Source organism: Opisthocomus hoazin, chromosome 3 (assembly GCF_030867145.1).
Source record: "Opisthocomus hoazin isolate bOpiHoa1 chromosome 3, bOpiHoa1.hap1, whole genome shotgun sequence".
Taxonomy (NCBI): domain Eukaryota; kingdom Metazoa; phylum Chordata; class Aves; order Opisthocomiformes; family Opisthocomidae; genus Opisthocomus; species Opisthocomus hoazin.
In genome coordinates, this window is record NC_134416.1 from 85351825 (window position 1) to 85377892 (window position 26068).

The 26068-nt window shown below is 41.9% G+C and overlaps 1 protein-coding gene across 2 annotated transcripts in view; it reads right to left on the bottom strand.

Moving 5' to 3' along the window:
- The window catches only part of DTNBP1 (dystrobrevin binding protein 1), a 75225-nt gene extending 72298 nt beyond the window's left edge, over nt 1-2927 (bottom strand). Inside the window, exon 1 of one of the 2 annotated variants that reach the window (XM_075416855.1) lies at nt 2810-2927. In XM_075416855.1, coding sequence (XP_075272970.1) covers nt 2810-2865 — 56 coding nt within the window. In that variant the 5' untranslated portion in view covers nt 2866-2927. Of the gene's footprint in view, nt 1-2368; nt 2647-2809 lie in introns of those variants that run through there. The other variant, XM_075416856.1, reaches the window with a different exon arrangement.
- Between the last annotated feature and the right edge of the window lie 23141 nt (nt 2928-26068).

Below are 26068 nucleotides of genomic sequence, written 5' to 3' on the forward strand. Positions count from 1 at the left end.
GACAGCAAGGGTTAGGAGGAAATAAAGGACACACAGACCTGAGCAAGAAGGAAACGAGCTATGAGCTCCAAAGATATCCTCCAGACACGACACAGAGATATGTAAACCTGACTGACTGAGAAACACTCTAATACAGAGATATTCAGGCAGCTTCTAGGGGTGAGCTCAATCACTCCCCCAGTCTTGACTACCACCAGTTTCCAGAAACTCAAAGAAGAAACCTCAAAGCTCTACAGCAAAATAGGTGGTTGACAGTCCGAGAAAAGGCATGATAAGGCAGGTCTCCACTCCCCATTAGAGAGCTGTTCATAACAGCCAAGCCAAGCAGCAACAACCATAGCCCACTGAGGAAGAACACTGTTGCAGAAACCTCTGCAGTTTGCACTCCTCCGTCACGCTCCCCAGCCTGCACCCCAGGCTGTAGCAGCAGCACTCCTCTGCATGCAGGGACTGAAGGGAACGCTGGGTCACAACTACCAGTTCTCTCACTAAAATATCTGCCAGGCAGTCAGAGGTAAACGTTAAAGGATTTATCACTAGGCTACACAATATTGGCTTCCTTTCAGCAGTGTTCTCTGTACAAAGCAGAGGTAGTGTGAGCCACATCACTCAAACTGGCAGAAGAACACAAATTACTGCCTGAGCACAGACAAACACAGCTCACTCTTCTGTTGGGGATTTTTTCTCCTCCACCAAACAATTGCTTGCATGTAAGTGGGTCAAAATGTAGATACCTCACTCACAAGATGCACAGAAGTAGACAGAAGACACAGCTGAGCAGGGGAAAGAGGAGCTCACGTCCTTGTACACAGAAATGACTAATAACCCTAAACTGCTCTTTCTTTAGATCACACAACCCCACATTTAATTTTTTCTTTTAATCAGCTGTACATAAATATTCCATTATTCCTTTGGAAGTTATATTCTTTCTGTAGAAGCCCTGGAAAGGCTTCTCCCACTCTTTGTTTCAAGATATCCAACTGTTCCACTTTGCAAGCATTCACATGTAGTTAACAAGTTGGCCACAACTGGCCCAACATTCTTGATGCCACAAATACCAGAAATTCTTTGGGTTTCGACCATTTTGAGATAAAATCTTAACAGTGTAACAATGACTTCTATTACCACTTTGGTTGGGTAGGGAACGGGGTAGTCCAGAGTACTATGGCATTGCAGTTGCATCGTCTGTGAAGTGAAAGGGGGAAAACCAGGACAACTCATGTTCTGGCCTGTATCCACAGGGACACTACAGGAAAAACCCTGATGCTTTCCATGCCCTCTGCTAGTATGGATCCAAGATACAGGTTCCCAATGGCAACAAAGAATACAACCCAGATAACAAAAAAAAAATTAAAGACAGGACACTCCAAGAAGGGCACATTAACAAAGCTGCTAAAACACAAAGATGGAAATGATGAAATCAGAGACTGTTCTCAAATCAGAACAAAACACTACAATACAAGGAAGAAGGCAAATTAAAGACTACATGGAAACATACTGACTCCACTGCAGCAACAGAGGCAAATACAGAGTTAAATGACCATCGGATCCAGCATGTTACGATCTTTCTGTTGCCCTCTTTCATCACATGAAAAACACCTTCTTCAAGAGAGCCTTACACTGCACTGAGGCATCACATCCTGTGAGAAATCCTAAAAATAACAGGAAAACAGAAAGACCGCAATAAAGCAATGTCTTTGTCTGTATTCTTAAGACATTTTAATATTCAATTACTGTTTGTTTAGATGAGACAGAAAGCACACAAGCAGTTTATCTGGTTGACTGGTGGCTTATTCTATCAATTTCTCTGAACCATTGTATACTGCTGCAAATAAGTCATTATGAACTATTTATTTTAAGTTTTTGGAGTACAAACACAGACATCCATCACTACATATAAACATTTACCATAGGAGTATTACAAGGCAGTCTCAACATCGCCAAGGACCAGGCAGCATTTCAAAGCAATCAATGACAACACAATCCTCTCCTGTGGCTCATTACGAGCCAGCAGTTTTGCAACCCAGGCGTGACCTTGTTCTCCCGCCATCCACCCACTTCCAGTAATGCTCATCTGGAGTACCTGCTGGTACTAAAAATAGCCCTGACATGGGGCCTAGCTGAAAAAATCTCTCACTTGTGTGGCAATATAGGGAGAGTATCTTTCTATTTCTTAACGTAAGCAAGGAGCTGCTCCTTCTGCTTCTCCCAAGCTTCTTCTCCCTGCGTGACGGCAATTCCTCTCCCAAGGAAAGATGAGCTTTCCTCCGGCCAAGCAGAGTACAGCGATGCTCTTTATGCCATGACTCCCATCCATAAAACCCTGCAGGTCAACGACTTCATAAAAAATTCAAGCGCATTAATTGACCCCATTCACTTCTTCCTCATTCTCTGGAAACAGCAGCTTCTCTCTCTCTCTGTCCTGACCGCAGCAGCCTCCCCAGCGCCAAGGCCCCGCTTCCCCCGGCTCCCGGCCGCAGCTGCCAGGGCCGCTCAGCCCCGCCGGGACAGGCTTCGCGGAGGGGACGGATCAGACCCGGCGGTGGATCAGGCCCCGGGGCGGCGTTCCCAGCCCGTCCGGCAGGTGAGGGGAGCCCCGCCACCGCCGGGCACCCTCGGCGGGAGGGACGGGCCGCGGGCCCCGCCTCCCCGGTCTCCTCCTCTTCCTCCCGCCCGCCGGGCCCTCCTCACTCCGCTCCCCCGCCCCCGGTCACCTGCTTCTCTCCCCCCCCCCCCGCCCCGGCGGCGGGTCCCTCTGCCGTTCCTCCCGGCGGCGGCCCCGCGGGGCCGGGCGGGGGGCGCTACCCACCCAGCGGTGAGGTCCTGCTGGACGCTCAGCAGCCGCTCCCGCAGCGTCTCCAGCATCGTCCCGGCCTTCTCCCGGCTGCCCAGGCCAGCGACAGGCCGGAGGGGCGGGGTGAGGCGCGGGGCGGGGCGGGGGGCGAGGCGGGGCTCAGCTCAGCTCCCGCCTCCCCCTCAGGCCGGGAGCCACCTCCCCCGCGCCCAGCGGAGGGCCCGCCCCGTGCCTTCCGGTGCCGGGAGGCACGCGTGTCCTCGCGGCTCCTCAGGCACCCGGCAGGGCTGCTGGGGAGGGCGGGAGCTCCTTGGTTTGCGGTCCCGGCGTGCGAACAGCGCCCAGTTCACCAGTATAGGCTTGGGGTTGAGCTGCTGGAGTGCAGCTCTGTGGAGAGGGACCTGGGGGTGCTGGTGGACGACAGGTTGACCATGAGCCAGCAGTGTGCCCTGGCTGCCAAGAAGGCCAATGGGATCCTGGGGTGCATCAAGAGGAGTGTGGGGAGCAGGGCGAGGGAGGTTATCCTCCCCCTCTACTCTGCCCTAGGGAGGCCCCATCTGGAGCACTGTGTCCAGTTCTTGGCTCCCCACTTCAAGAAAGATGAGGAGCTACTGGAGAGAGTCCGGTGGAGGGCTACAAGGATGGTGAGGGGACTGGAGCATTCTGTCCTATGAGGAAAGGCTGAGGGAGCTGGGCTTGTTCAGCCTGAAGAAGAGAAGGCGGAGAGGGGACCTTATAAAGGCTTACAAATATCTTCAGGGTGGGTGTCAGGAGGATGGGGCCAGAGTCTTTTCAGTGGTGCCCAGCAACAGGACAACGGGCAATGGGCACAAATTGAAGCATAGGAAGTTCCATCTGAACAGGAGGAAGAACTTCTTCCCTCTGAGGGTGAAGGAGCACTGGCACAGGCTGCCCAGGGAGGTTGTGGAGTCTCCTTCTCTGGAGATATTTAAGACCCGCCTGGACAAGGTCCTGTGCAGCCTGCTGTAGGTGACCCTGCTTTGGCAGTGGGGTTGGACTAGATGACCCACAGAGGTCCCTTCCAACCCCTACCATTCTGTGATTCAGCTAATCTTGAGATGGTTTCAGTGGGATCAGGCTTTTTCAGAACAGTTCGTCAAGTCTTTATGAATGGCTGTACTAATTGTCACAGTAATAGGAAGACAGTGTCCCACCCTGTGTGATTTCAGTTAATATTTGAGGAACACGGACCCAGGATTCAGATAATTCTGGGAAATCTTAGATTTTCATTTAATTGGAACTTAAATTTTTACAGAAAGCAGCTGAGATTTCAAAGCCAAAATATTATATTTGTTAACCAATTCAGTTTTGGTTAAAAGTTCCAAAAGAAAATCAAGTGGAAAGCACTGAAATAATTTGTTACAAGAGGAGTATATGCAGAGGGGGCTCTTGGGTGTGTCATCCGGTACTGCAGAAGTATACTCAGAGTGGTTCGAGGTACCTTCTATCAACTGGAAAATTGACACCATAATCCCGTTCACTCTCTGCTTGTGTGCTTTTAGAAGAATATGGGACCAGTAGGTTGTTTCTGATGTGGCGTATTGAAAACCAGTATTGCTCCGTGGCCTTAATACAAGTTAAGAGCTAAATGCCTGCTAAAAGAAAAATGATTGGGTTGATCCTTCCAAGCATTGAAATTGATTGAGCTCACCTCGTCTTGAGGTCAGAAAGACTGTTTTCATGGCATACTGCATGCGAAGTTCTGTAAAGGAGCATATGACATTTAGACAGTATTTTTCTCTTGCTTGGCCTAACAATATCTGAAAGTAGAGATTTTCCATTTCCCTGGGTAGTTAGCTCTCCAAATGAAGAAGGGAAGGACTTGAATCAACAAGTTTTTTCTGATGTATTCAGAAACATGCATTACAAATGCTGACAAAAGCTGTGCAATCTGGCCTTAGGTAATACATGTGGTGTGGGAATTAAAGTTTTCAGAAAATAAGGCAGGGGTTTTAACCTTTCATTTTCACCTTTCCTTTGAGAAGACATATGAATTTCTTCTGTGTTACAGATTTTCAATTTTCTTGTGCATGCTTTTGTCAGCAGTGGCTCTAATAATTCACAGTGAGTAAACACTTTTGGACTCCACTGCTTCTTTTGCAGTCAAAAAGAAACCATTCAAAGACTGCTGTCTTGTACAATTTCATTGCCATCTCTGTGTAGAATTTGGGAACAGAAACGTGTTGAGATAGTGTTAACAGTCACAGTAATCCTAGAAATACAGGACTTGAAGAGAGTTCTAAAAGCAGATGCTATGCTCAAGGGCTGTGCTGAATTATGAATACGCTGTGCAGAGTTTTGTTTAACTGATTCTTAGGAGCTTAAAATGAAGGATGTTCTGCAAGCTCCTTAAGTTATCAGCTCATATGTTTAGCTTGATCTGCTTTTTTGTTTCTGGAGTAAGCCCAGTTCCTTTTTTGTTTTTTTCCTTGTCACATTCCAGACTTCTTATTCTCGTTGGTCTGGTTTGGACATTCCCCAATTTGTCCAGAAAGTGCAGAGTCCATGGCATTTCCATCACTGAAGCTGAATTACATGGCTTCATTCTGAGCCCTACACAAGTTATACATTTATGCTAATCAATTAATATTCATGTACAATAGCAATTAATTTAACAAACAGCGTTTAAGTGGCATGACAACTGTTCATCTGCATGATCCAACATAGATTATTACTTTTTTGGACAGGAAGGCAAGCTTCTGAGACAGGAACAGTGCTGCCTATAATTCTGTCAGGGGCTTTGGATCAAGTTTTCTAGAGATAAAATTAATGCTAAATAACTTTTTACTATTAATTACTAGCTCTGCTCATTTAGTACTTAAGTGGTTCACAGCTGGTTATTTGGTATTAATTATGACCTGAATTTGAGCTGGGGCTTCCTAGTTTATCCTTCTGCTTCTCTGATACTAGCACAGGTAAAATCTTGTGCAAGTATTCTGTAAGTGGCTGTCCTGGTCAATTCAGCAAAAGCAGAAGCTTTCTACGCTTTGCACATCTATAAAGAACAGTGATACAAGTCAGCAGCAATAAAGATTTGAAGGAAAAAGCACAGAAATGTGTTTGACTGGATAACCGTAGTGGCAGATGAATATTTCTTTACTTTTCTAGATCAGTAGCTCTTAGAGGCATAAGTTAGGCTACATTTATGTAACAGCTTAAGCAGATCAAAGTCATCCTTAGTCCTGCCTTTGCATGTTTTCACCTTTTCCTAGGTTTTAGTGACCCTGATTTATGTTGATTTTACATTAAGACTGCTCTGAGGGAGTGATACTCCAAAGAGAATAGGCTCATCCACATTAAGCTCTTCAGTAAAAGGTGGGTTTAAATACTTGCCCTTTCTACTGACCTGATGTGAAATTTAGTTTGTTTAGGTGTCTGTCTGGTCTATGTCTTGATCTGTGCTTTTGAGTGCAGTTAGCTTGATAGCCTCCAATATGACATTTCCAAACTGATTAGATAAAGTAAACAAAATGCTGAGCCCTTCAGAATTTCTCAGTTTTGTGGAAGCAACTTTGTCCTCTTTTCCTCAGAGTCTTGCTGGTAGAAACTGGTTTGGCGTTCATATAATTTTTGAACGCTTTAAGCGGAAATACTGTATCAGGCCTCCTTTAACTTAGAAGATATACCAAAGTCCAGTGAAACTGATTTCTGCTCTATTTAAACGTTTTTACTCTCATTCTTGGTCCAGTTTTCAATTTCTCTCAAAATAATGCAAGTGGTGCAAAATAGTATGGAACATCCATACAGTGAAAGCAAGGATTAAAAACTCAGATTTTCTCTGTCAGAACCAAGTACATGTCATGAATTTGAATCCAAGTACCACTTCCCACATCAAAAACTTGTAACAATGTTTTGTATGCAATTGTAAATGGTTTAAGGTGTCAGGCACGTGGAGACAGCATCCCTACAACAAAGCTCAAGCAGAGACTGAGGCCTCAGGCTTAGGAGGGGTTTCTAGGCCTGTAGAAACAACTTTTGCCAAATGATACAGTACTTGCTTTAATCTTGTCACATGTCATTATAACGCGTGCAGTGGGATAGGTGGGGAGAATTAAAAATACGGGAGGGAGTCCTAAAAGCACGGTTTAACCATCTCTCTTTAGTTTTGACATACAAATTTCATAGATTTTTATTTCTAAACATCCGTGGAATATGATTAGGAGTCGACTAGTGGACATTATACCTCTTGGACTTTGTACATAGCTTATTTTTCTAGCTAGTTCTGTATTAACTAAAGCTTAAGTGTTGTTTGAAATACCAGAGATAAACTTTAATTCTAAAACTGTACTACTGTTTTAATTGATAAAGGCTAAAAGAAAAGTGTGTGTTAAGGAGTGTTTCAGCACTTCTTGCAGGAATTCCACTGCATGCTGAAAAGAAAAGTTGGTATCTATTGAAGAGTTTTATGTACCCAAAGCTTCAGCAGGGTCACATGATGTAAGTGGAAACTAAACTTCAGTATTGCATCATAAGAACTGTCTGTCATAGTCTCACTTATCTTGAGGCCTCATTACCATTTCTAGCAGCTTCTAAGAGCTCTGATTTCCAAATTAACATTTATAGCTTCCTAATAGGAGTTAATTTCTGCTCTTACTTGTACTAACTCTTGGGGCTTTCATGACGTAATAAAGTCTCTGCAGCTGACACAAAGCTTTTATGGTATATGAATAGAGAAAATCTTTGTATCTCAATAAAGAAAGTTGGTTAGGGTTTTTGGTTTTTTTTGCTTTTCCTGGAAAATAGCACGAGGAGATATGGACAGTAATCACTGACAGCCCTAATGACAACTGGAAAAATAATTTCTGTCCCACAAGTGAAAATGTTCTCAATTCGGTTCACAGAAGAACAGCTATGAGACTTAATCTCCAGGTTAATATAGGTTCGAAGACCTGTTTTAGATGTTAACTTTTTAATGGACCACCTTTCTGACAGCATGAAAGAAAGATACTTGTATTTCTGTATTTAACATTTTTCTGTGGAGAATTTGAAGATTGGCTTAGTCCAGACTGAAAGTTTGTATGTATAGTACCCTGCACTAAGATAATGATTAAAAAAATAGAATGGAATTGGAATTGATGAGCCCAGATAGGTGTGTTGTAAATGAGACTTAACTGGAGTACAAAATAATCAAGGCATATGTTACTTTGGCTTCACTGTTTTTTGTGAAAGAAACTTTGGGCAGAGGCACATCGTAGTGGTAGAGATAAGTAATGGTGAAATTCCATGGTCGTCATCTCCCACTCTGCTTACATTGTATCTGGTAAATGAACACATCATGAATTGCTACCTTCCTGATCTGTAGGGAAAAATTTGAAGCAGGGGGAATTGGTGGCTTAGCAGAGTGAGGAAGCTGAACAGATAGATCCCTTCTGCAGGATGGTAATTGCTAGATCTGATATTGGGGAAGGGACAGGAGCACATGCTTTGGGACAGACATTTGCAGAGGTTGCCTGTAGTTGCACCTGACTGGATGTAGTGGGAAAACACATCCTGAAAGGAGTGACTGACTCAACAATGCTACTGTTCCTCTCCTTTCCTGAAACCTACCCAGATTCGGTGGGATGAATGTATTTTCTTAGTCTTCTGTCAAGGCTGTGTTTAGTCATGGAGATGGCAACAATGATTTTGTGTCACCACTGAAAGTGGCAGAGATTGAAAACTACTTAGAATGCAGGAAATGGGCTCCTGTTATCTTTACTTTCCCCACATCCTCTTTTCTGCTTTCACTTTATTCCTTTTTTTTTGCCTTTTTTTAAATAGTCAGCCAAGACCATCCCTTCCTCAGTGCTGCAGTTGTCAGTGAGACAATCAAAGAAAGGCTGCTTGGAGCCTGTCAGGTGTGATACTGCGTAATAAGATCATGTGCTCTGGCTGTTCTCCACCAGTGAGCTTGCAAATGAAAGTTGGGACTGAAACTGTGTTTTCTACACTTACTGAAGCTTTCTGTCATTTTTATGTGCTTTTGCTAAGAAAGTAGCATTGGAATAGATCAGCAATGGCTCCAGACTACTTGAACTCATTTTGTCTCTTCCCCAACATAGTTTAAATGACCCTAACTCTGACATTATCTAAAAGACCACATAACAGGATTTTATTCTAGCAAAATAACAACTAATAGGAAGGATATTTTAAAAATTAGGACTTTATTTACAACTTCATAATTTGGATTCTCTCAGTATTATGAAACTAATGTACAATTAAATACTTCAAAGTGAATACAACAGCTTCCTAAGAGAAAGCGAGGATCACAACTCCAGCTACTGGACGTAGTTCAGAGTGTGTCAATTTTGAGAGAAGGACAAAATACGTACTGGATTAGTCAGTTCCACTAGAGGGCACAGCTGTGTATAGAAAAACAATATAGAGATATGCTAGTATTCAGTTCTCTGGAAGTGTATGCATCTTAAATGAGCAAAATGTTACTGATAATGTATTAAGTACAATTCATGGCTTATTTCATCTCAGAAGGACACTTTAAAAAATGCTACTAGTTTGCATGGCATCACGTTAGGTATGTGGCAGACACCTGGTATTTGATATAGTCACAGTGTTGCTTTCATAAGCTCCTTTCTCCTGATTAAGCAGGGGGGGGAGATTTGTGTTGCGCTGTTTCGCTTGTGTTTTTATGGACAATGCAGACAACCTTCGGAAAAAAAGCAGAGACAAGAGCCTCATGTCGCTGCCTCCTAGCAGAATACTAGATTATGCTGCTTATGATGACTCTTACATTGTCACTACTGTTGAAATGCATTGAGGGGATGCACTTCTGAGCGACTGATTTTGAATCCATGACACGAAGCCATGCTGCTGTGTCTTTGGGAACCTTGAGGATCCCATGATCTTACAGACAGCAGCTGTCTGCACCAGGCAGGTTTAGCCTGGTAATTAGAAGACATCCTTGTGTAGACTGCATGGCTTGTGTAACTAATCTTGACCCTGTTGTTAAGGAAATGTAAAAGATGTATTAATTATGAATGAATGCTATACAATAATATTTTGAATAGTGTTAAGTAGTTATGCTGTGTCTGCATCTGCTGTTTTTTGTTGCTCTTGTGTGTAATTTTACTAGAGTAGGCATTGTATCATACAGATGTTCTCCTACTGTTATGATAAAGGCCCTAGCATAATTGAAAGAGCTAGTGTTCCGCATAAAGGCCCTTGTGTAATTAGAATAATAGGAGTTTGTTGTTTTTACTTAGAAGAAGAGGTAGTGTTACCTATAAATCAAGGAAACTGTCCTTGAAGAGATAAGACCACCCTGAGAAGACTGTTAGCGTTTAGCTAGTTGTCTGGTTCTGGCTAAAAAGTAGTGTCCAAAAGTAACTTCTCTTTCATTGTAATATATTATAACACTAAAAAATCACACCCCCTGGGGGAAAGACCCGCAGACCCTTCCTCCTTGAACATATGCAGTGTGAAAATGCTGACCAAGTGTTTTGTAAATGGTGTAACCAATCGGCACCATGGGACTGCCCCGTGGGCTGAAATTTATTGATAAGGAATTGAGTGAAGGAATGCCTGCTTCAATACATGGTTTCCACACTAGGAGGAAATATCCCCCATGCATCCGGCTCTGTAATAAAGAATGCTTGCTTTCTAAAATTCTCAAATGAGTTTTAGAGAGTATTTGTTTTTGCCGACTTACAGTATCACTAGGCTATAAAGCGTAACTGATTTGTCTGAGGAAAAAGTCGTGCGTTTTCCTTGTCACAGAAAACGCTGGTGTGACTGTAGCTACACTTACGTGAGGGGGGGGGCAGAGAACTTTAGCAAATCCTGTGTGCTTTAGAGGTGTTCTGGGAGGGACTCCCCTGCTATTGCTGTATGCTGTGCCAGCGCTGGGAGGCTCGGCTGGTGCCTCAGTGCCGGTGTCAGTGAAGCGACAGAGATGCTCTTTGCAGAGAAGGGTCTGCAAGGATGCTGGGAAACTGCTGCGAGTGGATGGGACGTGTCGTGAAGCACAAGGGGGGGTTAGTCGAATAAAATACACATTTCCCCAGTGCTTACTGCTCTATTTAAGTTCTTCTGTATTACTTTCAATTTTCTATTAATGTGGCCAATTTCTGCTCCCCTGGATGTCAGAAGCATGGTTTGAGGGAAGTGGAATGAGGCCCAGAGTGAGATTCTTGAAGGACAAGCATACTGTGTGTCAGTTTTATTGATCAGATGCAATTAGCTCACCTAAAACCAATTAGGACACAGTTTTAGTTTTGTACACACAGACATTAATCGCTCATTATCCAAGTAAACGCTAAAGGGAATTACAACAGACTAACAATAAAATGGCTGTCCCTTTGCTGTTAATGGAGGAGTTTTATGGATTTGTATTTGGTACTAAACTGCTCATTTCACTGACTTCCTCTTACATTAAATCAGCTTTTGTGTTTTGGATTTTTTTTCCATTAACAAGACCTGCATCATCTGTCATTCTGGCCTTTCTGGTGACAAATATAATCCCATGAGTGAATTTAATTGCTTTTTTTTTACCGTTAACTCCTCCCCTTGTTTGCTGCTCTTACTTAAGGTAGTTTTTGTTGAAGGCTTTTGGCTGACTGCCTAGCATTTGGCTAATAACTCTGTGCAGTTGTCAGCTTCATACTGTTTCAGTGTTTGAAATGGATTTCTCTCTCCTCAGTTTATATGGGTCTGCTGTTTACTAGTCCATTATGTGTAGAATCTAATCCACTTATGCTGTGAGTAACTTGGAGACAGAGCTTTTTTTTTTATGATCATGTTATGTTTTATTTATTGAGCATGGCTCAGTTTGGATGAAATGAAATAGTCATAATGGTTCTCGTACTGTTGCAGAACTTTCTTATCACAGTGCATTTTGTCAGTTTGATTTATTTTATCTGTCTATTTACAGTTGTTGTGACAACCCAGAGTTGCTATCCTAGCTACAGCAAAAGTACCTCATCCTCCTGGAAAGTACTCCATATTTTAAATTACATAGCTTCAGGGTGGACCTGAGAATTCTGTAGGTGATTTTGATTTAAAGTGTTGTCTGCTTGCTGTCTCTCAATTTTCTTTTATTTTTTTTTTTTAGGTATGCTTTTAATTTGGAAAGTAGCTGCCATGACTGGATATCAAGGTGCATTGCATAGACAAATATTGTTCATATGAAAAACACTGTGACAGAGAGGCCAAATGCTCATATTTTGGTGCCTGTAGGTATGGAACTGTCTTTTCAGGTCATTAAAAGTGGGATGTGCCCATTCTGCCACATTTGAAAGTAAAAGCATGCCAAGTTTAAGGCACTATGTTTGGTCGTTCTGGCCTGTATATCCCAGTACACAAAATGGAACAACTAGATTGGACCTGTTTGTTGGTGGTATACTGCTCTGAGATATAGTATCGGCTTCTGTAGGAAACCTTTGTGGTTTGAGAGAGAATGTGGTCTGTGGGAATGAGAGAGGGTGAGGTTAATATTGTTCAGACCAAGCCTCTGACTTGGATTGCATGGGACGCTTAAAGAGCCTTCAGCAAAATGTGTGTATTAAACTGAGAAAGAGAAAATACATTGCCTTTAGAGATGCATCTGAAACCTTGCCTTTTCCCAGCAGCAGAGATAACATTTGTGGCAGAGTAAGGGAACGAGGTAAGGCTTGAAAGTGTTATTTTTGTTCTCAGAAGAGTGGTAAATGTTATTCATAACCAGAAAACTTTACTGGTATGTATAGTTTTCTAAGATAGTCCAAGGCTTTCAAATGCTTTAAGAATATCATACCTCCTTTCCACTGGGAAAGGACAATAAAAATAAACCTAGACAGAGTGTTTCTAGCATTCCCTTACAAGCAAGAATTTTGCTTCTTTCAAAAATTATGTAAGTTCTTTCAGCACAGTGTATCAAATATTGCTTTGATAATTTGTGCATTCAACTTTTAACCCCCCCAATCTTACATGTATGTTTGCATAGCAATAATACCCATGTCTAGTAGCCAAACATCCACTTGTTCTCATAAAGCAGTTCTATCCCATTTTTGCAGAATGCCTCCAACAATTATGTGATAAACTAAGAGTTTCAGTGTCGTTTTATTGTCTAGACTAATTCTGAACTCCAGCAGTATGGTAGGAGGATACAAGGACTACGAACTGCTCTCAGGTTTTAAACTAGAAACTTGTTTCAGTCTGAAGATAAGTATTTAAGTTCTGGCTTTAAAAGACTAGCTTAGAGTCCTTTGCTCTTCCATCTCTGAATCTCTGCTAGCTTCATAAAATATCAAGTTTTTATTTATTCGTTTGCTTAGGTATATCCTGCATCCAGCAGCTTAAACTAGGAAATTGTTTTTACAGAGTAAGCAATAAACAGACTCAAACACTGCTGTTTATATTAGCACTGTCTGTATGTGGCAGTAATATTAAAGACTGCTCACATCTGCCTTGATGTTGCAAAGTCACCCTGTGTGTTCAAACAATATGTTGAACAGGAAGAAAATACATTTTATGAATATAATTTCATATGATGGGTCCTGGTGGACATCAAGTTGACCATGAGCCAGGCTGATGGTATTCTGGGCTGCACTAGAAGGAGTGTTGCCAGCAGGTGAAGGGAGGTGATCCTTCTCTTCCGCTCAGCACTGGTGAGGCCACATCTGGAGTGCTGTGTCCAGTTCTGGAGTCGCCAGTACAAGGGAGATATGGACATAGTGGAGAGAGTCTAGGAAAGAGACACTGTCCTGGTTTGAGCTGGGACCGTTAATTTTATTCCTAGTAGCTGGTATAGTGCTGTGTTTTGGATTTAGTATGAGAAGAATGTTGGTAACACACCAACGTTTTAGTTGTTGCTGAGCAGCGCTTACACAGTCAGGGCCTTTTCTGCTTCTCACACCAGCCCACCACCAAGCAGGCTGGGGGTGCACAAGAAGTTGTGAGGGGACAGAGCTGGGACAGCTGACCCCAACTGACCAAAGGGATATCCCAAATCACATGACACCATGCTCAGCAATAAAAAGCTGGGAGAAGAAGAAAGAAGGGGGCGACATTTGGAGTGGTGGCGTTTTCTCTTCCCAAGTAACCATTATGTGTGATAGAGCCCTGCTTTCCTAGAGATGGCTGAACACCTGCCTGCTGATGGGAAGCAGTGAATGAATTCCTTGTTTTGCTTTGCTTGCATGCACAGCTTTTGCTTTACCGATTAAACTGCCTTAATCTCAACCCACGAGTTTTCTCGCTTTTACTCTTCTGATTCTCTCCCCGATCCCACCGGGGACGCAATGAGTGAGCAGCTGTGTTGTGCTTAGCTGCCGGCTGGGGTTAAACCATGGCAGACACAAAGATCATTAGGGGACCAGAGTATCTCTTCTATGAGGAAAGACTGAGAGCGCTAGGACTATTTCACCTAGAGAGGAGAGCGTTGATGGGAGATCCTATCAATGTATATAAATACCTGAAAGGAGGGTGTAAAGAAGACAGAGCCAGGCTCTTTTCAGCGGTGCCTGGTCACAGGACCAGACAATGGGCACAAAATGGAACACAGAAGGTTCCCTCTGAACATCAGGAAACACTTTTTCACTGTGAAGGTGGTCGAGCACTGGCACAGGTTGCCAGGGAGGTTGTGGAGTTTCCTCCCTTGGAGATATTCAAAAGCTGCATGGACATGGCCCAGGGCAGCTGGCTCTAGGTGGCCTTGCTTGAGCAGGGGTGTTGGACCAGATGACCTCCAGATGTCCCTGCCAACCTCAACCATTCTGTGATTTGGTGATGGCTCTGTACTCTTATTTGCTTGGAATACCATATTAAGTTTTCAGCTTATGACCAGTTATGACTTCATTTGTACTTCCTTTTTACTCATATGTACAACTTACAGAAGTAGCCTGTACACTGAAGACAAAGATCTTTGAAAGTAGAAGTTGCCCCAGATTTTATGTAGAATACTGAGCTAAAATGGTGATTCTTTAGTTCTTACTGTAATAGCATGCTTACTGTAATACTTTTACTGTATTTCTTTAATCAGGCAGTGCTATGGGTTTTTTTGCTTCCGCTAAATCATCAGTCTCTACGAGTAATTCGGTAATTTCATTTTAGCTCATTTGATACTGAGGGTTCTGAAAATGCTTTCTGAATATCAGTAAATGAAGACTCAAATACATACAAACAGACAAGATTTTAAATATTCAGCAATTGCTGATGGAATTGTCATATAACTAGAAATCAGGTCTTGTCATGGTTCTCAGCCTTAAGTATTCATGTTAGTCCAAAGACTTATTTCAGCATGAGATTCTATGCTTTTGTTTTTGTTGTGAAGAGCCTAAATACGACTAGGAAAAAAAATATAGTATACATCGTGTTTTGTGTATGTAGGTATACCTGTGTGTGCATGTATAAATTAATATCATGACTGTAATACTTTCATTTTTGCAGTAGCAGAGGAAAATCTTCATTATCTAATTTATAACAGACACTTAATTTTATTTTTCACAAAAGTTATTTAATTTTAAGTATACCATTCAGTGTCTTTGAATTGTCAGATAGGTTGAAGAACAGACATTGGGTGATGAAGAAAAGTCCAGCTTTATTTACTAAAATCTAATGACTCCATTGAGTTCATATGAATTGAGTTTACATGCACATATTGATGGTGCCATTAGTCCATTCTGTCACTACAAGAATAAGAATGCATCACCTACTTTCATGCATTCTCCCGTTCAAAAATCCATTTCAAGAGCTCTTTCTTTACATTTCCTTGCTACTATAAAGCAGAACAACTTGCCTTTCGTTCCATTCAGAAGTGAAACAGAGTCTTTTTTCTCCAGTAGAATGCATCTTATTATAAATCAATTATCACTTCAAGAAATATAAACTGAAAGGCAGGAATCACTTGTGCTAAAGTACACAGACATCTTCTGCATAGGATATTCACACATTCCTTTATCCAAGGCAAGATCTATAAAGATACCAAAGCAAGTTGTTCTGTGACCAGAGGAACTAATGAAGTTTTTTAAATTATTTTTTTTTCTCTCACGTTCCTCAGTCCTTCCCATCTTCAGTGCTCAAGTACTTCTTCCAGCTCCTTCCTATGTCTTTTGTCAGTTTGGCTGAGAATGTAGCAACATATGCTGTTGCTGAAATAAGCATGTGCTGATTGCCCATTCATTATATCCATGGTGATTGGCCAACTGGCAGAACAGCAACTGGCTTTTCCTTAGTGGTGGGACTAATTTTGATCCATCTCTAGCAATCAGTTTTCATGAAATGTATAGGAATTTACTGTCTTTCAGAACTGTGTGTCTCTCTGAAGTCTGAAATGGTCAATGGACTCATGGGTTTAGTAAGGGGACGCCTCACAGTACAGTTCTGTAAGTCTCACTTGGAAAATCAGGTTCAAAGTTGCTGTCGTATTATACTCACATCTTAGAAAAAAAGAATCTGAAAGTCCATCAAAGTTAATAAAGTGATCAGAACTATTAGTTCTAATTAAAATTACTTAGGGCAACAGAATGACTTTTAATTTTGTAGTGTCATTAGAAGGAGAACTATTTGCAAAGTTTTCTTGCCTATTGAAGTTAGTGAGGTTACATACATGTAACTTAACGGAATATGGTTTTAAAGTACTATTATACTGTCTTTTCCAGAGGAAGTGAAAGATGAATCCGGATGTAGCAAAGCAAAATACTCCAATTATAAAATATCAGCTGTATCCCTCCAAGGATTTTTGAAGTTGAGTGAGGTTAAAACATAAGTGGCATATGGTCAGATCCACTGATATACAGACACAAAGCAGGTTCTCCAATTTTTCTTAACAAAACTCTTCTCATTAAGGAACCAATGTAGACCTGAAATGTCAAAGCTATACACATTTTTATCCAAGGCCAGCTTGTATCTAGAGTGCCTTTGTGTACATAAGGCATTATTATTATTTTTCCAGTACAGTATCTGTGTTAAGTGATTTCAAGGCACTACATTCCAGACATTAGAGAAGGAATTCTCACTGCCTCAGTGACCTGGAAGTCCGAAGCTTGCAGACTTCAGACATGGAAGTCCTCCTCATCTTCCCTGGAGCAGGGGAGCCATCAAGCAGAAATTCATCAGCCTGCAGGGTCTGATAGGTGAACAAGGTTCCTGCTGAGCAATTTCAGTGAATAGATACATTCTTCCATTACTTATATTCTGTCAAATTGGCATTTATCATCTGAAATCTGTTTTTCAATAGATTTTCTAGACAGCTCTTGTAAACAAGAAAAAGAGCGGAGTTGAATATTGATATTCCTTAATTTGCTTATTTCTTGTGGTGGTGCCTTCTTTTAAGAATCGAGTGTTTCATTTTCTTCTTTTCATACAGAGTAGAGCGTGGTTGAGTTCATTGCATTTATCAACTGTTCAAGTTCTTTGATATAAGAAACAGGATTCACAAACACTTGAGCAAAACTACCTTCTGTGAGCTGTAGCAGTTATCTGTGGTACACTGAAGCAGGACTCCTTGTTGACAGTGGGAAAATTGTGCTTTGTCTTACCTCAAGAAGACTACTTTCTTCAAAACATCTTGAATTTAAGGTACAAAAACTATTATGAAAGCTCTTCAGAGGCACATGCAGAAATGATTGGAGCTGAAGTAAACAGATGCCTGATGATTTCTGGGATTAAAGAGGTTTAATTGTGTGTTTCTGTGATGGGTGAACTGTAGCTAAGGACCAAACTCCTACCCAGCCGCTCGCTTACTCCCCGCTCCTCAGCAGGACAGAGGGAGAAAATAGGAAGAACAAGAGGCAAAAGAAAGCTCATGGGTCAAGATAAAGGCAGGGGGATGGCTTAGCAGTTACTGTGGTGGGCAAAACAGACTCAACTTTGAGAAAATGAATGTAATTTATTGCCAATTAAAGTAGATTTAGGTAGTGAGAAACAAACACAAGTGTTACATCTTTCTTTCCCCTTTTCCCATGCTCAGCTTCCCTCCTTTACATCCGACTCCTCTGCCCTGTCCTGGAGTGGCGCAGGGGAGGATGAATGTGTGTTTTACAGTCAGTATACAGTGATTTTTCTCTTTGCCATTCCTTCCTTCTCTGATCGAGCATGAATTCTCCACAGGCTGCAGTTCCTGTCAGTAAAATCTTCTTCCACATGGGCTTTTCCACAGGCTGCTGGGAATATTTGCTCCAGCACCACAGAGAACCTCTTCCTGCTCCTGCTCTGACTGTGGTGTCCCCTTTGCTGTTTCTCATTCTTTTTGTTCCCTCCTCCTGTGCCTCTCCAGCATTTTTTGTGTTTTCTTAAATAGGTTTTCACTGAGGCACCACAAACAACTTTGCTGATGGATGCAGCTTTGACCTGTTGTGAATCTGTTGCTGAGCCAACTGGAAAAGGCTGCATCCAGCTTAGGGCAGCCCCTCAGCTCTCCCTACAGAGACCACCCCTGCAGCTCCCCCTGCTACCAAAGTCTGGTGTTTACACCAAATACAGTTTCTTATTCTTTGCCTTCCTTTAATACTAACATACCAGTGATCATAAGTGTATATAAGAACTGTAAATCAGAATAATCTCAGTATTATATGTGGCATGGCCACTACTCTTTATAACAATAAAGGTAGTCACTCAGAACTGACAGTAAGAGACTTCCCAGCCTGTGTTCTCCCTTTCTCTGGGGATGAAGAGTTTGTGTCATACTCCTTTTCAAAAGTGGGACCCAGCCACAAGTTATGGTCCAGTTCCCAGCTCTACCACTTCATTTCCTTGGCAGGTTTAAAACCAACTGGTTTGTCACTGTGTAAATAATCCCTTTCCATCCCACAGACTTAAATGTGGAATTCTCTGAGGAGTTCAGGGAAATTATACTGTCAAAGACAGTCTTAGCTCTCATTATCTTCAAGGAGAATTATGATAGCAAAAAAACCAGCAGAACAAAGCCTGCTTCTCAAAGGCCTGGTGAACTGTTCCAACCCACCTTGCTGTTGGGAACTAATCATATCCTGGTTTTGTACATGCACTGGGAGCTTAGGTACTTCTAAACTTCCCAGCTCACTACAGATTGAATCACAGAATCACAGAATCACAGAATGTTCGGGGTTGGAAGGGACCTCTGGGGGTCATCTAGTCCAACTCCGCTGCCAAAGCAGGGTCACCTACAGCAGGCTGCACAGGACCTTACCCAGGCAGGTCTTGAACATCTTCGGAGAAGGAGACTCCACAACCTCCCTGGGCAGTCTGTTCCAGTGCTCCGTCACCCTCAGAGGGAAGAAGTTCTTCCTTCTGTTCAAATGGAACTTCCTATGCTTCAGTTTGTGCCCGTTGCCCCTTGTCCTGTCACTGGGCACCACTGAAAAGACTCTGGCCCCATCCTCCTGACACACACCCTTCAGATATTTATAAGCATTTATGAGGTCCCCTCTCAGCCTTCTCTTCTTCAGGCTGAAGAAGCCCAGCTCCCTCAGCCTCTCCTCATAGGAGAGATGCTCCAGTCCCTTCCCTCAGCAAGTTTGCTGATGACACAAAACTGGGAGGAGTGGTGGATTCACTAGCAGGCTGTGCTGCCATTCAGTGAGACCTGGACAGGCTGGAAAGTTGGGCAGAGAGGAACCTGATGAGGTTCAACAAGGGCAAGTGCAGGGTCCTGCATCTGGGGAGGAACAACCCCATGCACCAGTACAGGCTTGGGGTGGACCTGCTGGAGTGCAGCTCTGTGGAGAGGGACCTGAGAGTGCTGGTGGACGACTGCTGTGGCCTTTCTGGGCAGAGATGTGCTGTTCAATGTATCATTGCAGTGGTGGCCCCTAACAGGCCACACACTCTAGCCATCCAGGCATCCCCGTCATAATTAACATCCTGCTTGTCCTGCTTAACAAAACCGGAACAGTTAAAAAGGAATTTGAGGCTAGGTAGATAGTGATTAACTAAACCTAAACTTTCTAACTAAACTACACTTTAGATAAAAAGTTTGGAAATTGGGAATATTCTCCCTCTGTTTCTTTTAAGGCACTTTTCAAAAAAACCAAAAGCAGAACTGCCAGCGAGGTACAAACTACAAACACTACAGGGAAATTGTTTTGAGAGATTACGCGACACTTGGACTACTGTAGTTAAACTGAATAAATGAAACACGCTAACTTTAGCTTTCAATATAAATGGCAGTTGTTTAAAGCAGATGAACTACTACATAATACTGAAGGCTGCAGCCTGCTATTACTAGCTGTTTTCAGAATGGAAAACTTCTTGGAAATGTCTCCAATTTATCCAAAAGTTGTTGGATATTAGATTGTGCTGGACACCCAACTAGTATGAACATTTACAGCTCTGCTGAAGTCAGTATTGTCTGGAAAAATATTAAGATCTGACTGATTATTTCTAGCTAGCTGGAGTTTTTCTACATTGAAAATTCTCAAAAATGGTCTCCACTAATGGCATTGTCATTAAATCCTCGTAATGATATTAACATTAATGGAGGTGTTGGCGATTGGGGTAAATGGAGAAACATTCTCACTAGCATGCAAAACTAAATGATTCCCTCTTCTTTTGAAAACTGTGCAATTTGTAATGCTTACTTTTTTATCAAATTAATCTCTGTTAATAAGATCTGTAATTATGAAGCAGGAAGGCATAACGAGATTGGCTTATAATGCAGGGAGCATAGATGAGTACTTCTAATTCCCCAGAGGATGAAGCTCTCTGGTGGTGGTGTTGGCATGCTTAGGACTGCTAGACTGCTGTTCTAAACATTATTATTTCAAAGGAATTGTGTTTACGGGAGATTAAATTAGTAGTTTGAAATGCTCAGTAGCTTTTATTGTAGATGCTGTTTGCTTTCCTTATGGTATTGATTTCTACCTCTAGCACAATGTCCTGGTTTTGGCTGGAATAGAGTTAATTTTCTTTTCAATAGCTGCTGTGTTTTGGATTTAGTATGAGAAGAATGTTGATAATACACTGATGTTTTTAGTTGTTGCTAAGAAATCAAGGACCTTTTTTCAGTTTCTCATGTTTGGCTAATGAGCACGTGTATAAGAGCTGGGAGGGAGCATAGCCAGGCAGCTAACCCAAGCTGGCCAATGGAAATATTCCATACCATAGGCGTAATGATCAGTATATAAATGGGAGTTGGCTGGGGGGCAAGAACTTTCTATTTCTGTGAGTTCGCCTTTTTCTGTGAGTTTGGTGAGTTATGTGATTTCAGCAAACTCTGTGAAATCCATGAGTTCCACGAAATCCGCAAGTTCCGCAATTGCTGCTCGGGGACTGTCTGCACAGTTGGTCTTCAGGTGGTGAGGAAAATTGTATTTTGTATCACTTGTTTTTCACATTCATCATAATCATCATCATTATTATTATTACTCCTTCCTTTGTTGTCTTATTAAACTGTCTTTATTTCAACCCACAAGTTTTACCTTTTGTCCATTCTTCTGCCCATCCCACCAAGGGGGTCGGGGGGTTGAGCGAGCAGCTGTCTGGTGTTTATTTGCCATCTGCCAGGTTAAACCATGACACAGAAATATCACAGTCTAGTGAGTCTGTGAAGTATCCATGGAACAACTCTGCTTCTATGGCTGCAATCTGTGGATCCAATCCTGCAAGTATTTAGTAATGCAACTATGTAGATTTGTTTCAACATGGTGGTTTATTAGGATAAGAAAGGCATTGTTACATCTCCTGATCTGCTGGATGACCTGAAGCAAGTTTTTCAGTTCTCTCTATCTTAATTTCTCTCTGTGTCAAATTGAGATTATGTTACAGATTTTTAGTCTCTCTTACTTAGGCTTCCCAGAGTGCATCGCAGATGCTTTGAGTCGAGGATTGGGATAAACAATGCCGAGTTTCAGCATCCGTGCAGGGACAGGAACGACTCTCACACATTGATGCAATGCACAGTCGATTCAGTTTATTACTCCGCTTGCGTGGTTATATACATTTTTCATATCTGCACACGCGATCACGCTTATTCGGACAGGCTACAGACATAAATCACGCACTGTTCACGCGCCCCATGTTCCCTTATGATTGGTAACTATGCACTAACGCCAATAGCAACAGACTGCCTCCACGTCCTTGAACACATCTTGTTTTTGCTAACCCACATCATGTGCACTATCAGAACTCTCTCAATTGTTATTCTTAGCTGTCCTTTCCAGCAGCCTGTTCAGTTATGCTAACTGTTTTGCTTAAGCGGCCTAGTCATGCTAACTCTCAAGCTACATCAACCCCAACACAGCAACATCTTGTATTTTGGATGTTGTCCTCAGTTCTGAACCGAAGTCTAGTTGATGGGAAGCTGGCAACCTGCTTCTCTCACCCTGCTTCTTAAGGTAGATACCCTTTCCAAATTCTCTTTCTGCCCATCTCCTTAGCAATATGCTAATATTCAAATGAAATTGTAGTATCTATAACTTATCTGAGGGTTGCTGTCTTTCCTGTTCTAAGCATTGCCTGATTTGTTCTCTCTTCCTCCTTATTGCTGTGTGGTGGTCTTTGCATTTTAATGTTAAAAAAGTTGTCTGTGATGTTTCGAAGGGCTGACTGATATGACGATGAACTAAAACAGATGGCTGTACTTTCTTAGTGGAAGATGCCAAGTACAAAGCATGTGAAACTATACAATCAGTGGACTTCTAAATGAGCACAATTTTGAAAGAGTGTCATCCCCAAGTCGGGAAGAGATTAGTGATATCAAATCCCACTAGGGAAGATTGTGTCTCGGGGTAACAGACCAAAGAGAACAGGAATATAGTGTACTTTCCATGTTTTATCTGTCACTACCTGCTAAAATTAAAAGCAACTGCTCAGGTAGCTTCAAGAAAGCAGCCTCAAAGTGAGCAAACTCAGGAATTAGTGGTAAAGAAAAGAGAATACACGGGACATTGCGTCTCTCTGTTCTAAAGGAACAGGTTAAAGTGCTTTCCTCTCCCAAGTGTGTTATCAATAGAACTATTGATTCCTGTGGGCTTAGCAGGAAGATACGAATGGATCAAGGGGCAATGGGCACAAAATGAAGCATAGGAAGTTCCATCTGAACATGAGGAAGAACTTCTTCACTCTGAGGGTGACAGAGCACTGGAACAGGCTGCCCAGGGAGGTTGTGGAGTCTCCTTCTCTGGAGATATTCAGGACCCGCCTGGACAAGGTCCTGTGCAGCCTGCTGTAGGTGACCCTGCTTCGGCAGGGGGGGTTGGACCAGATGACCCCCAGAGGTCCCTTCCAACCCCTACCATTCTGTGATTCTGTGATTTTGTGACTTGTGGAACAGTTCAGAGCGGGGCCTTGCTGTGCCAGACATTGCGCAAAGGTGGTGTAGCAGACTTTTTAGCTGATGATCTCAAGCTCTAAACAGAAAATAAAACGAAAACATGAGAAGGAAGTAGTACAATTTATTATAGGCCAAGATGTGGCTGCAGACAACATGGATTTTTTACTATACAGAGGGGATTTTTCAATTAATCTTTCAGGTTAAATTATCCTAGGATGACTGTAAGAAGGAAGATGACAGAGTGAAGAGAGAGAACAGGATTAGGAATTGGGGAAAAAAAGATAAAGTGTGTGAATTAAGGATATTACAAAGAAAGGATGTTGTTCAAACCATTCAGCAATATACAGGAATAACAATATCCAGAGCAGAAACTCTAGTAAAAAACATGACTTTTGGAATTCCCTACTAGAGCGTCTCCTGAGGGTGTTTCCTGTTTGCATATGCCAACTGAGCAGAAGCTTGTACGGCGAAGTCTGAGAGAGGGTAGGATCAGAAAAGAGAACATGGCCATGATCAAGAAGTATAAATACATTCATAAAACAAAATGTAAGGAAAGGGTCAGTTTCGTAATCAGTTAGAGGAATAAGAAAGAAAATAATTAAAAATGTACTTCCTGTTTTGGATAAAATTAACAGAGGCATAAGGAGTTAACAGGGTTATTATAGTGGTTTTCTAGTAGTCCCATACAGAGGCAAAGGCTGCAGTGTAATTGCATCTCTGATTACACACTTGAAAATCCACAGAGGTAGAGTAAAAATTAGGCATAGAGAAAATAAACACTGTTAAACTAGGAGATGTGAAAAAGAAATGCATGTAGGGATTGGAAGACCATCTAAAGAGATGCTTACATTTTCTTTATATGAGACATCCTTCTGGAAGGTATGAAGCATGATTTAAAGGCAGGTATAGCAGTGTTCCAAAATCTTGGTCCATATATTTAGAGAGTGACCTTCATAGGGACTTTGCCAACTTGAAATTTAGGCACTGCAAGAACATGTGCAGGTTTGGCTACTACACTTTTCATCAAATCTCCCAGTGATTAGTGACTTTTAGACTCTTATGTTCCGTATCGTGTATTTTTCTCTTCCTGCTTAGTTGGAGTCACAGAAAGAGAGCAGAAGTGACTACCAAGGGAAAACAAAAGACACAACCTTACCCTTAGCACTCCAAATTTCATAAAATAAAATGTTCTAGAAGCTCTGAATGCTTTCAAGGGTAACTTTACCCATGTGAATATTCTCTTTTCAAAAGTTCAGAGGGTCTGGTTTCCAAGACTAGGCAAGGCAATGATGCTTTTTTGTTTACTAGCCTTTTAATATAGAACTTATTCTAACTCATTTTTTAAGTCAATTTTCCCATTAGCCTGAGGTACTCAAGTGTTTGTGGAGACATAGATACCATCCGCTTTTTAAATCTAGGCTACTGATGTTTTGCTCTACCCTAGAGCAGTTGTAAAGCAAAAAGTTTTAAAAGCCTATTGTGAACCACACTAATTTTAGTATCAATAGAAAAAAGCAAAAAACCTAATAGATCTGAAATTAGTTTTAAAATTACAGCTGAATATATTTTAACCTGCCAGGGTGGAATTCAAGTCTCTTTCTCTTGCAAGATTTTATCATCTCTTACAGATTTGTTTTGAACAAAGAACAGGGAGTCAAGTTAGTGGAAATACTTTAGTGCTTGTGGCGTTTCACTGGGTGTGTAAGCTGCAGTGCAGAATTCCAAGCTGTGTAGGTTTACATGGCAATGAGAGAACTGAATTGAGCTGAAAATAGTTCCTTGAATCTTTCAGCCCTGTGAAGCAGAAGGACTAGAAGTGTGAGGTCCTGCTGAACTCTGTTACAAAGAGTTTAGAAATATGATGTCCTGCTGAATTCTGTTACAAAGAGGCTGTGACAGTAACAATCAGGAGGAAGAGCTTTAAACAAAATGCTAAAATAGTGAAACACCTCTCCTGCACAGCACAGCGTGAGGCAGAGATACCTGACCTGGCTCTGAGCTACTGCTGTGTTCCCTCAGAGTACAGGCAGAGAACAGCAATACAGGAATATTCCCAGTGTGTGTTGGCCCAAGTGGAGATGGGCATTTAGAAGGCTGTACTGTGGCTTCTTTGACCTCTGAACTGATTATCTCTCTTTGCCATAGCATTACCTTGTGCGTACACAAATCCTAAGGAGAGTAGTTTTTCTATACTGCAGTTTCTCTTGGGGGAAGTAGTAAGAAAGTGTGTAATCTGATTGATTTTACTTTCAGTGTTTGCAAAGTCAGTGTTTGTGCTTCAGTTTAATTACTAAGTTGAGTTAAGAAAAGCCAAAATAGTGAGGACAAATCTTGTTTTAGGGAAAAATGATCGTTTTCTCATGCTAGTAACAACACGCACACTGAAGTTTCTAGAAGTGAATAGTCACAGACACAAAGTTATTGTCCCCTTTGCAAAGTACTTAAGTTTCAGGATTGCTTTGTGTATTTATCAATATTTTGAGTTAGGCCACGTTTCTGCTTTTATGTGGGATGTGTGCCAAAGAAATGACTTTTGAATGGCTTCACACCACTAGGCTATTTGTGCTACAAAGCAGTATTGTAGCTATCCATGGGTGCATCAAATGAGATGGATTTGCTATTGCCAGTAGGTTAGGTATTCCTTGCTTTTATTTTAACTACGTCTTCCTTCCTGCCCTCAGTCTATAATCTAGCTTTTTCTTCAATTATTGTGACCTGGTTTTAATTCATTTCTTTCTGAGGGTGCATTCATTTATCCAGGATTCATCAGTAGAGGCTGTTGTTAAGCATGGTACTGAAGCCTTTGACACGTAAGATTCTGTGTATCTTCAAAACTGTGAGATGTCTGACATGGAAGGTTGAGGGAAATCATAGCACATCTTTTAGAGTGGAGTAGCTATGAGGAAGTCTGCCCACGGCAGAACCAGTTTGGGAAGTGATGTTGGGCTATTTTGGCACTTGTAAGTCTCCCATTTAACCTCTATTTCACCAGCCACTCTATCAACTATTAGAGCTGTGGAAAGTATGGGAAAAGTTTTTGAAACAAACATATCACAGGAAAAAATGGTTCAAATCTCTTAACAGGATTCTTC